Genomic DNA, 12,819 nt, shown 5'->3' with positions numbered 1-12,819 from the left:
ACTATTCATTCAGTTCAAAATCACAGCAGTGCTAAAAAAGGAAACACGCAACTAGTCCTCGAAATTCCATTTGTTATGCCACCCATGCAGTCATGCAAACATTGAAAGCTGACTCACACGATAGTTGCAGCATCCCATAGTCATGTGATCACCATTTGGAAGCTTCCCTTCCCGCTTCCCCTAAGTAAAATCAATGAGGAAGCCAGCAGAGAATGTCACAAACTGTTTTAGTAAATTGCTTGCACCCTCTCCCACCTGGCATGCCATGCTCTGGCCCTGCCATGCTCACACAGGCTGTTTGTGCAACCTCCTTTGCCTGGCAACTGCAACTCCCAGTCCCGCCGTACTCCGTGTTTTACCTGTCTACCAGGCTGCTTTACAAAGGCTTCTGGGACTTACTTAATAACACAGAATTCTTGTTTTAAAAAGCAGTGGGGAGTGTTAGGATTGCTATCACTAAGCAATGCAGTTACGTGACATTGTACTTTATGACTGCATAGCTTAGCGATGGAAATTCCGGTCCCAATTACCACTGGACTACCAGAATCAGGGGATGGGTGAGAATGTATGTTTAAAAGGGAAGTTTTGAGTGTGTTAGAGGTAGCAAGAAATGTTTACAAAGGGATGTTGTTTTGAAGGGGGTCTAAACAATTTTTTGGGAATTTAATTTGTTGAGCCATTTGTGCTTTCAATGTCTGTTTTTAAATACAATGCAAGTCTAGTACAGGTAATCCTTGACTCATAATAGTTTATTTAGTGACCAAAGTTACAAAGGCACCGAAAAAGTGATTTATGACTGCTTTTCATATTTACGACCGTTGCAGCATCCCCATGATCTTATGATCAAAATTCGAATGCTTGGCAATCGACTCATAATGGTTACGGTATCCTGGGGTCATGTGATCGATCACCTTTTGCAACTTTCTGACAAGCAAAATCAACGGGAAAGCCAGATTCACTTACTAACCGTGCTAGTAACTTAACAACTGTAGCAAGAAAAGTTGTAAAATGGGGCAAAACTCACTTAGAAAGAGAAATTCATTCAGCTTTGTTTGGGTATTTTCCCACGTCATTGTAGTTGTACTTTTAAAGTTGTAGCAACGTTTCGGCAGAATCTCATCTGCCATCATCAGGCTTCTGTGTACAGAACAAAGCTGAATGCCATACATGTAAGTACCTGCGAAAACTTAAGAAAACATATGACACAACCAGAAGCCTGATGATGGCAGATATATATATATATATATATATCTGCCATCATCAGGCTTCTGGTTGTGTCAGTCTGTGACGGGCAGACGGACACAACCAGAAGCCTGATGATGGCAGATGAGATTCTGCCGAAACGTTACTACAACTTTAAAAGCACAAGTACAATGACATGGGAAAATACCCGAACAAAGCTGAATGCCATACACACACACACACACACACACACACACACACACACATAAATACACTATAGAGCACTGCACACCAGAATAACTAGACACAAGAACAGTTTTTTTCCTGAAAGCCATCACTCTGTTAAACAAATAATTCCCTCAGCACTGTCCAACTATTTACAAAGTCTGCACTATTAATCTTCTCATCACTCCTTATCACCCATCTCCTCCCACTTGTGACTGTATGACTGTAATTTTGTCGCTTGTATCCTTACGATTTATATTGACTGTTTCCTAGTATGATTTGATTGCTGATTGTACCCTATGACTATCATTAAGTGTTGTACATTATGATTCTTGATTCTTAATGAAAGTATCTTTTCTTTTATGTATACTGAGAGTATTTATCCCAAGACAAATTCCTTGTGTGTCCAATCACACTTGGCCAATAAAGTATTCTATTCTATTCTATTCTATTCTATTCTATTCTATTCTATTCTATTCTATTCTATTCCAAAGCTATGCATGCTTCAAAAATGATAAGGAATAAATGCCTTGGAACTCATGCAAATGCAACTCTTCTCTTCTACTAATTAAAGCAAGCTAAATTAAACTAATTCTTCAGGATCCCGAAAAGATTGACTAGTGAATCAATTAATTAAAGCAGGTGGGTCTCTTTTTTTCTGTCTCTTGTAGAAACCTGAAATTTTTTTTGGGGGGAGGGAGGGGGCTGGGGCTGCTTTAACAAGTAAGATACAGAACTTGTATTGCACAAAATTCTGAACCATCTTCTAAAACATTTGTAAAATATGCACTGCCCTATGTTGATGTTTCTTTAAGCACAGAGTGTACCCAAAGTTCTTGATCAATGTTTGTTTGTCTCTCCTTACATGTTGTCACATATATCTGTGGTTGTGGAGTTATCAAAATATCCCTTGTTTTAGGAATTTCTGCTGTATCTGCATTCTGTAGAGAATTGCCTCCAGCTACATGCAGCAACTGAAAAAACAGGGGTAAATCAGGACAGCATGAAACAATTTGAGAGACACTTTCCTGCAAGGGTAGCAGATACCAGACAGTTGAAGCATGCCAAAAGTTAAAATGTATGACTAGGTCTCAATTGTGAAACTCAATGTAAAACTTCTGGTTGTATTGGAAAGTTTCTCCCTCTAATTTTTAATTAACAAAAATGTACAATTGAAGGAAACAACTAACTGCTGCTTTTAAAAAGAGAAATAAAACACAATAGCAGGAGGCCTAGCAGAATTTTTTTTTAATAGTTTATTTCCCCATAAAACATTTAAAGGAAAATGAATAAATATTTAAAGAAATACATTTAAAGAAATATGCTAATTCATGTAAAATTCCAAATAACATTTCTGGCAATGCAATGTTGTCATTGCAAACCAAGCACTTAAACTGAAAATGCAGACATTGGCTTAAACCTGGAACCAGCTCCATTGAAATTAATTCTTTGTTTACTCATATTTCCATGTAAAAATTTGATTGCTAAATCTTCAAAATAATAATTAAGCATGTATCTTCTTTAAAGAGGACATTGCCGTTACAAGTAAAGATTAGGTGAAACCTGGCTCAAAAACAGTAACTGTGACAGGGTCCTTAAAGTGTTAGTGGACAATTGTTTAAACATGAGCCATCAGCCAAAAAAATCAATACAATCCTTGGTTCTATAAACAGAGGCATAGAATCAAAATCACATGAAGTATTAGTACCGCTTTATAATGCCTGAATGAGGCCACACCTTGAATACAGCATCCAGCTTTGGTCACCATACTACAAAAAAGATGTCGAGACTTTGGCAAAAGTGCAAAGAATTCCAGTATTTGAGAAGCTGCCACAAAGGTCAATTATTTTCCAAAGTACTAGGGGGCAGGACAAGAAACAATGGATGGAAGCTAGTCAAGAAGAGAAGCAACCTTAAGGCGAAACTTTTTAACACCTAGGACAATTAATCACTGGCACAGCTTGCCTTCAGAAGTTGTGGGTACTTCATCACCTGAGATTTTTAAGAAGAGACTGGACAGTCATTTGTTTGAAATGGTATAGGGTTTCCTGCTTATGCAGGTGATTGGACTAGAAGAACTCAAAGAACCCTTCCAGCTCTACTCTGATTGAGTTGAAGATGCAGTATGAAGTTAATGAAGATAATGCATACTATACCTTCATGTCAGTTAAATACTATCAATAGCATTTAGATTTATATACCGCTTCACAGTGTTTTACAGCCCTCTCTAAAAATCAGCATATTGCCAGCAACAGTCTGGGTCCTCACTTTACCAACCTTGGAAGGATGGAAGGCTGAGTCAATCTTGAGCTGGTGAGAATTGAACCGCCAAACTGCAGTCAGGCGGCAGTCAGCAGAATTAGTACACTGCATTCTGCAGTAATGCATTCTAACCGCTGTACCACCATGGCTCATGGAATTGTTCTACCTAAGCAAAAGTCTCAAGGCCTGAGAGCCTGTTTTAGAATGTGTGCTCTCTCCTTCTCCTCAGCATAATTCCACAACGTTGTGTACTGTATAAATTATTCTTTACATCTGAACCAAGTGTCTATGGTTTATTCAGTATTAAGAAGCTGTGCTGGTTTCTTTTATATACTGGATCATGATTAAATAGTTTCATACTCCTGATTTAACAGGAATGTCCAAAATTGATTTATGTAATATTTTAATTTTTTTTAAGCAGCTCAACTAGATGACTTTGAATCAGTCACTCTCAGTCTAGTCTAGCCAACCTCACAGGATTGTGGCTGTAGGAAACAAAAGGAGAGCAGTGAATGCTATCCTGAACTCTTGAATGAAAGGCAAGGCATAAATCTAACAAATATTTGTTCTCTCGCATTTCTGCATTAGTATGCACATACTCCCTCACAAAAATATGCATACTTATTCAAGCACATTTTATGGGCTTCTAATTTTGCAACAGTTTTTTCCTAACATAGGCATTTTGCCAATTCCCCCCCCCCCTCCCATGTATGCATTTCTGGAGATAGTTTTTAATATATGGCTTTTGCACATTGTGGATAAGTGTGACATGACATTTGGAAGGGTGTATGTCCTCAAGAATAACCAAGTCTTGGTAAATATTAAAATATGAATCAAATGAATTAGTCCCTCTTTAAGAAGTAGTATTTATGTTCACATTTTATACGAATAAGAGAAATGTGTTTTATTGTCTGTTAACGCAGACATGCATCCACCCTCCATGTTGCTTTTTAATTTTGAGATTGAATGCCTTTGGAGCGTACACGCTTATATATTTTTTTTCACTGCACTATAGGTAGTCTTTGACTTACAACCAGAACTGAGCCCAGAATTTATGTTGCTAAGTGAGAAATTTGTTAAGTGAGTTTTGTCCAATTTTATGACTTTTCTTGCCACAGTTCTTAAGTGAATCATCGCAATTGTTAAATTAGTAACATGGTTGTTAAGTGAATCTAGCTTGCCCATTGACTTTGCCTGTCAGAAGTTTGCAAAAGAAGTTTACATTGGGATACTGCAACCGTCATAAATATGAATCAGATGCCAAGCATCTGAATGTATATCATGTGACCATGGAAATGCTGCAACGGTTGTAAGTGTAAAAAACACTTTTTTCAGTGCCATTGTAACTTCAAATGGTCAATAAACAAACTGTTATAAGGACTAACTACTGTGAACAATACAGAAACTGATGATGTAACTATTTTCCTTGCAGTTTAAAATTATTTAGTAACACACAGCCTGAAGTTTGGCTTTCACACAGGCCCTAAATTTGATTTACTTATTTTGCATTTCTTTCATTAAAAGTATTAAGGAGAAAGAGAACCAGCACATTCCTGGGCAAACCTCAGCGATTAAGTTATGCTACATCTGGTGCACAGTGAATTAACAAGCTAGTTTCAACAGGCTTGATCATTTCTGGGAAAAAGAGAAGGGGAAAAAGCAAATGGCAAACTAAGCAAAAATAATCAGGACCTGATAAACATGCAATATACATTTCTATGAACTGTGTATGGAGAGTTAAAACCGCACAAATAAAAGCTATTGTTAAAGCAATAAATTAAACATATCTAAAAGGCACAGCTTGTGAAATATTCCTTGTGGGCAGATAGGCCATTGATATCCGACCTCTAGTGTTCCTTCATCCTAGCACAAACATGTATAAAGAACAAAATGTGTTAGAATACAGAGTATCTGTAGTTTTCAAAGCACTGACAGTACTCAGCAGACCAACACTATGAAGCATGTATTTTATCTAATATTGATGCGATACTCCTCACATGAAAGTATTTTCAACATTTGATGCTTTCACGGATTCAAAATGTCACAAACTGATTATATGGAGTGGTGTGGATAAGATAAATAATAGTCATGTCATTAGATGGGAATTTCTCTTATCCAGCCAATCAAAGATGGACATTTTCTTGTATATTGCACTAGTTTAGTAGGACACCTGTCAGAAACTTTACACTTTGCACTGATAATGGGACATACATTTCTATTTCCTTTAAACTAGAAAACTAATTTTGACATACTCTGAATGATATTTTCACAAATATCTTAAAAGGAAGACTGGCAAGGCAGTTCTTTTCCCTACCCCACCCCTATTTTATACAAATAAAATATATTTATTTCAATATAAATATATTTTGCCTTCAGTACATTTTAGATATGTGAGGCCTGGCTATGTGGCAAACTATTCCTCTTTCAACAGAAACAGCAATATATTGAAGACTCTTATGGTAAATTCCTAGTTCTGCTTGAAATTACCACTGAATCTGTTTGAACCACAAAGCTGTGTAAATAAAGTTTTTAAAAGTTCAAAAGCTTTCCAATTGGGTTTTTGTGAAGACTAGTCATAAAAGCTCAGAAAGTTCTGTTTATTTTCATTTAAAAAAGTAATTTGTTGTTGTATAATCAACAGAGCATACCCAAAGTACTTCTCCACTCACAGAAGCTACAGGAGCTAAGGAACTAGACTCGGATATGGATTTCTTGTCTGGACTTGAGAACACAGTATGGAGGCAAGACAACACGAACTAGATTTCTAACACATGGCAGGTCACTACAAATAGCCTTTGCTTAATAGCCATTCATTCAACAACTGTTTATGTTATGATAGCACTAAATCAAAGTACTAACGAAATTCAGGCCTGCCCACATTTAAGCTACTCTCCCTGCTACCATTCCTCCCCACCCCATCTGATTTGTTGTCTTCACTTGCCTTGCCTCTACTGGGCTCATTATCCTGGCCATTTATGGGGGAAGTATTGTGGATATTTCTGCAGGCGAGCAGGTGATGGGCAAGTGCTCTACCATGCATCCCTATTGGCTGAGTCCTTCTTTTGCATGATAGCCAGGGTCTCCTTTCAGAAAAGAGAGACCTGCCTAATGCACGAAACAGCTAGTGCAGAAAAGGAAATCGTGGTCAGCACACAAAAGAAGGACCAAGCTGGCATGTGAAAGAAGGTTGGTGCACTGTGGCTGCAACAGAAGTGGCATGAAATGGTCCTCATATAAAGAATGTGTGAAATTTGCGCAATGACAATAAACCAGCTTTGCAGAACTGCTGTTGCTAAGCACAGCGGTCAGGTGATGTTTCGTTTAACAGCTGCATTGCTCAGTGGCAGAACAGCAGGCCCCATTTAGGGTGGTTAAGTGAGGACTACTTGTATAAATGTTACTTTCAATGAAATAGCTTACAAAATATACAGGAGGATTAGAGGGATAGCACAAACTTAATTTGTTCCTGTTCTGAAAAGCCACTCCGGGCAATGTGCACTTAACAGAGATCTTTTAGGAACGTCTCTGTTTTTGGTCTAGCCATGCAATGGAAATTAAAATCAAAATATTCAGAGTCTGAATCCATAACATGTACTATAATACTCCCAATGTTTTATTTCTTCAGAGTCACCCTAATGATATTTACCTCACTTTCATTGCAGCAGATGATGTCGGAATAAGTGTAAAATTGTGAGTCTAGGTCAGCAATTGCTGGAGCAGGATTAAATAAAGTCTTCACTACAAGAGAATGGAAAATTTTGTAAAAGTCTTATCACATAATGCTGAAATATAAATGCCTACAATTCAAAAAACACTATTTGTTATAATGCCTAAGGCATTTTCAGCGCTACATTTCCCCTAGATACACAAATTACTTGCTAACATAAACAATCTCAGCAAAATACCCTGTTTTCGGCTCTTATAAAACACTGGTAGTGCAATGATATTGAATTAGTTAAGGATTTCATGAGAATATTATAATCATGCTTCTGCCATGAAAGAAAAAGAAAAAAAGAAAAGAAACTGAAGGCTTGGCTGAATTTGAAAAAAATAAAAACTACTACATATTAGCATTTCTTGAAATTTGTATTTCTCAGAAACATAAGGTAGATTGATTTAAATAAGGTTGTTGTTGATTTAAATTGAGATATGCATATACTAGGATAACTGAATTTCAAGAACAAACAAAGAACAAAACACAAAATTATTCCCAGATATATTAGGACTGTGTTTTGCTTTTGTCTGCTAAGAATTCTGGAACTTCATTCTCATCAGTTAAAAGGTCTCAGATTGGAAGGAAGCTGATACGAACCACAGACATACAGACATTCCTAGATTTAAAAACCCAGAGGACAATTTTTATTCCAATTACCTCACCTTTAAGTTCCAGGAATCTGCAAAGTTGTAAAAGGGGAAGAAACTTCTTTTCCAACAATGGACTACTGACCCAGGGAATAAGTCAGTGGGAGTTTAAGTATGGTAGGCAAAACCAGAATCCAAAATCCAAATTGCTGCAGGATTAGACAGTATGCATACCCACAGTCATCGTATCTCTCATCTCTGTGTCATTCCAATACTATATTTTAAAAAGGGTTCCATCAGAATTTGGATCGGAAAAAGCCTTTCCCTTTATTTAGAATTAAAATAATACCAACGGATATGGAAGCGTTTTCCTCCCTCCCTTCCAACAAATGGACCTACTATTCTCATGACTGAAAGGTTGCTTTGAAACCAAACAGAGCCTAAGCCAGAGGTCTCCAAACTTGGCAACTTTAAGACTTGTGGACTTCAACTTCAAAAGTTGAAGTCCACAAGTCTCAAAGTTGTCAAGTTTGGAGATCCCTGGCCTAAGCAGTTATTCAAACACAGTCTACAATTATTGAAAGTGTTTCTAATGTGCTTTGTAATTAGCTTGGTTCTACCAGAATCTGTTAAGAAGCCCAGATCTATCATGTACAACTTTGGCATCAGGACAATCAAAACAAAGGCAAGAAGTGACAGAAAAGCTGCTACAGAGATCTTTAATAACTAATTAGTGGGACAGTGATACAGGTAGTCCTCAATTTATGGCCACAATTGAGTCCAAAATTTCCATTGCTAAGTGAGACATTGTTAAGTGAGTTTTGCCCAATTTTACGACCTTCCATGCCAGAGTTGTTAAGTGAATCATTGCAGGTCTTAAGTTAGTAAGATGGTTGTTAAGTGAAACTGGCTTCCTCATTGATTTTGCTTGGGTAAGAAGGTTACAAATGTGATCCTGGGACACCGCAATCATCATAAATATGAATCAGGTGCTAAACATCTGAATTTTGATTATGCGACCATGTGCATGCTGCAACAGCCAAAACTGTGAAAAAACTGGTCATAAGTCACTTTTTTTCAGTGGTGTTGTAACTTCAAATGCTCACTAAATGAACTGTTGTAAGTCGAGGACAATCTGTACTTCAGCAAGCATAAAACTATTGATCTGTAGTTTAAAAAAACAACCCAAGTGTATGGAAACAAGAGGGCTTATAGGCACAAGCTTCTGTTTCCCCACTCCCCTTTTTCTTCTGAGCCTTGCATCTGGATGCGCATCTGTTAAACACACATAGTCTAGTGTGCTTCCGAACATAAACTGCTGCATTAAACATAAAAATCAGCAGACTAAAAGAAAGGAAGTGCCAGTAACACTCTCCAGCTGTGAGGATTTTAAAGATTGTTTCTGTATTAGCAAAGGGTTTACAGTGATTTCATTATACCATAAAGCCATTCAACGTGTTTCAAAGATGGACAGAGGTTTCCTGTCTGGGACAGGCTTCTATATGGCTTCTATTGAAGAGGTAATCTCCTGTGCATTAAATGCAAATACATTTTATGTTCACGCAATGGAATTTGAAGTTATTGTTATTTACACATATTCCTGAAGAATGGGAGAATTAAGCGTCTTTTCTTCTACCAGTCAATCATCCAGAACAAAGTGTTCTCTAGCACTTTACAGATTAACATTCAGATTATGGTGTTCACTTTTAATGAACTGAGCCACTTTGTGAGTACCCAAGTTCTAGATATACTTGTTTGATGTTCTGCACCACTGAAATAAATGAGCCAGTGAAATAAATGTTCTAGAGATTATGCTTATTAAAAAACCCCACAATTTCTGACTTAAAGAATTTAGATTTATAAATAAATTGGAACAATTATATCAGAATACGGTAACAGAAGAAATAACGTTTATTTCTGTCTGACTGGATTTTTGAAAAAAATCCCCTTAAATTCAGAAATGTTTTCCTTTCAGGGAAAGAGGGTGCTTGGTTATCAACTGACAGCACACAAAGGAGTAGCGTGCCCAAGGCATTTTGCATTACCAGAGATACAGAATGAGGATCTAAACCAGGGTCCATTTCACGGAATGATCTTAAGTCGTCTTCTGCTGCTAAGGAAGTTATTTGCGACTCTGGCTTGACCAAAAATTGCACTCAATAGGTTAAGAAAAAGAAACGAGCAAGGTGCACACATGGTACCAGGTTCATGCCAATTCAAGTGAAATTCCAACTGTTCTTCACAGGCCCAATTGTTTTATTAAATTATATCGCTAGTGCCTGGATTTAGGTCACCATGCTTTATAATGACTTTGAAACACAGCTACAATAAAAGAACATTAATGAAACCACTTGTGGAATGAAGCAAACAATTAATTCTTATTATTAGATTACCTCCATGGGTATGAGCCATTTTTAATGCTTCTAAAGAAATTGCTGGGGTTATTTCGAGTTGGCAGACCATCACTTTGGCTTCAGAGATGACATGAGCAGCCCTTTTTAAATCACTGGAATTCAGAAGTAAATTCGCTCCTGCAACAATTACAATAAAGTTTTCTCCTAAAAACAAATGTGAAATTTTAGAATGATTAAAACTGAACATGAAATGTATTTTCTTGACATCATGGCATATATGATTCTTAATGGCTGCTTCAGCACTAAAAAATTAATAGCACGTAGGTTTTCAAGGGGTGTCTATATGTTAGAAATCCTAGCTTGCATAGAAAGGGTGAAAACACCGGGGTAAAACTAAAGTTTCATTGCACTTGTGGCATCTCAAAATTGAGGTGGGTTTGCCAAAAATAAAATAAAATACCATGTTTGTTGAGAATTTGACTGATGCAATAAGGAATGTAGATTTGAAAACCAGTATCAAAGAACAAGGCAGTTTATATTGAATGTTTGCAAGTTACCCTTGACAAAAAAGATAGTATACCATAAGTTCCCCCACTACCATAAGTTTGGATTTTAATTTTTTTAATGAAGCCATATAAGGTTTGTGTCATGCTGGACACAAAGTACAGGCAGTCCTTGGCTAACGACCACAACTGAGCTCCAAATTCGTATTGCTAAGCAAAGCTGTAGTTAAGTGAATTTTGTCCTGTTTTACGACCTTGAGATGCACACAGTATTGTTAAATTATGGCAGGAAATGAGAAAGAGCTTCAGAAAAGGCTGATTTTGAAAAAAACACTACATATAGTATAGATTGTTCTAAAGAAATGTTATCCCCTATTGATTATTAAAAGTCCAAAAAACAATCCCAAAGTTTTTTGGGGAGAGGGGGGAATGATTGGATGCAAAGGATGGCTGTATTCCTGTCAGGCGCAAACAACCAGACCCACGTGTACAAACTAATGTTCTGCTATAATACAGGAATCTCTTCAGCCTACTCTTGGGAGCAATTAGATAAGACTCCAAGGAACTTGGGGTGGGGTTTGTGTGTCAGTTCTAGGCATTTTGCGGTTGCACAGTGACTCCAAGCTAACTCCTCCCTGCCAGGCTGAGAGCTTCACAACAACTCCAGCTTCTCTATAGCAGTAATGTTCCAAATTGCAATATTAAGTTAGATAAAACCATCTAATAGTAATTGTTATGATTAAAATCTCCATAATATCAGGGAAGAGGGTTTCCGTGCCATATCAGCCAACCCTCTGCTATTCAGTACCAGCCCACTTATCTCTCTAGGAAACACCACTATGGCTTTAATCCTACTAAAATGGACTTTAAAGTATAGGTAGCACTCTGTTTACATCCATTTGTTCAGTGACCATTCACAATTATGTAGCACTGGAAAAAAACTGGATATACCAGCAGTCCTGAATATTCCAACCATTGCAGCACCTCACAGTCATTCACGCACTTGTGTGCCCAGCTCAAGAATATGACATTGGAAGGAGCTTTGGTCACATGATTGCAATTTGCAACCTTTCCTGCTGATTTCCCATAAGCAACTCAATGGGGAAGCTGGCAGAGAAGATCCGAAGTTGCTCCAGTAAGTTGCTTCCACTTTTTCTCCCATCTGCAACACACTCTGCCCATGTGCAGTCTGCACCACTGTTCTTCACAGGTCTCACCACTTATGTGTTGCCTGCACTGGCCTTCCCCCATCCTACTTGACATCCTTGTATTCTTCCTGCTTCTTCCTGCCTAATGAGGGGCATGTTTTTGGTTTACAATGGGAACTGGACTGCCTCAGAGTGCTATCATTAAGTGATATGATCATGTGACATCATGCTTTATGACCGTGTTGTTTAGCAATGGCAATCACAATCTCAATTGCCACCATAATCCAAGGACTACCTATATGAGAATATAACTTGCACAAGATGATTCATTTGTTTTCCTCAAAGGAAAGAGATTAAAGCTGTTAAGGCAGTTGCTGAAGTAATTATGATGGCAATGTCTTCCTAAGCTTTGGCATCTGAACCATGTATATCCCAAGGGAATCTTCTAGATTCCCAAGGGAATCTTCTAGTAACAAGAAATAAAACCCCAGTATATTGGCATTTGTGGCATTATATCTGTTATAAAATGAATTTGTTTATTCCTACTTGTGCAGATTGTGCAGCAAATGCATTTGCCAACAGTGTAGTTTTTGACAATTATTCATCAGTAAACTGCTCAACATTCTAAGTTATTTTTTCATCTACTTGTCGTCAAATTTTAAAGCGGGCCTTTCAAATCATAAGTTAGTCATGTGATTGTGGATTGTAAAGCTCTACTTTGCAAACATTCCTTCAGAATTAAACTTTAGAGTGTTTTAGGTTCAAAATGTGCCTCCTCCAAATACAATGGTGGGAATAATGGTATAATGATCATTCTCACAAAGGAATTTAATTTTCCAAACA

General features: G+C 37.4%; 1 protein-coding gene across 6 annotated transcripts in view; it reads right to left on the bottom strand.

Annotated features, from left to right (window-relative positions):
* Positions 1–12,819, bottom strand: part of RBKS (ribokinase) — a 64,486-nt gene that overhangs the window by 16,872 nt on the left and 34,795 nt on the right. For 4 of the 6 annotated variants that reach the window (XM_087934900.1, XM_087934917.1, XM_087934908.1 and 1 more), the window contains 3 exons: positions 10,365–10,529; positions 7,316–7,407; positions 118–180 (listed from right to left, as the gene is read on the bottom strand). In XM_087934900.1, the coding sequence (XP_087791026.1) occupies positions 118–180; positions 7,316–7,407; positions 10,365–10,529 (320 nt within the window). The remainder of the gene's footprint in view (positions 1–117; positions 181–7,315; positions 7,408–10,364; positions 10,530–12,819) is intronic. The other 2 variants (XM_026695610.2, XM_026695611.2) reach the window with 1 other exon arrangement.

This window comes from Pseudonaja textilis, chromosome 1 (assembly GCF_049901715.1).
Source record: "Pseudonaja textilis isolate UNSWEBS1 chromosome 1, rPseTex1.2, whole genome shotgun sequence".
Taxonomy (NCBI): domain Eukaryota; kingdom Metazoa; phylum Chordata; class Lepidosauria; order Squamata; family Elapidae; genus Pseudonaja; species Pseudonaja textilis.
This window is presented reverse-complemented; position numbering and strand designations above follow the sequence as displayed.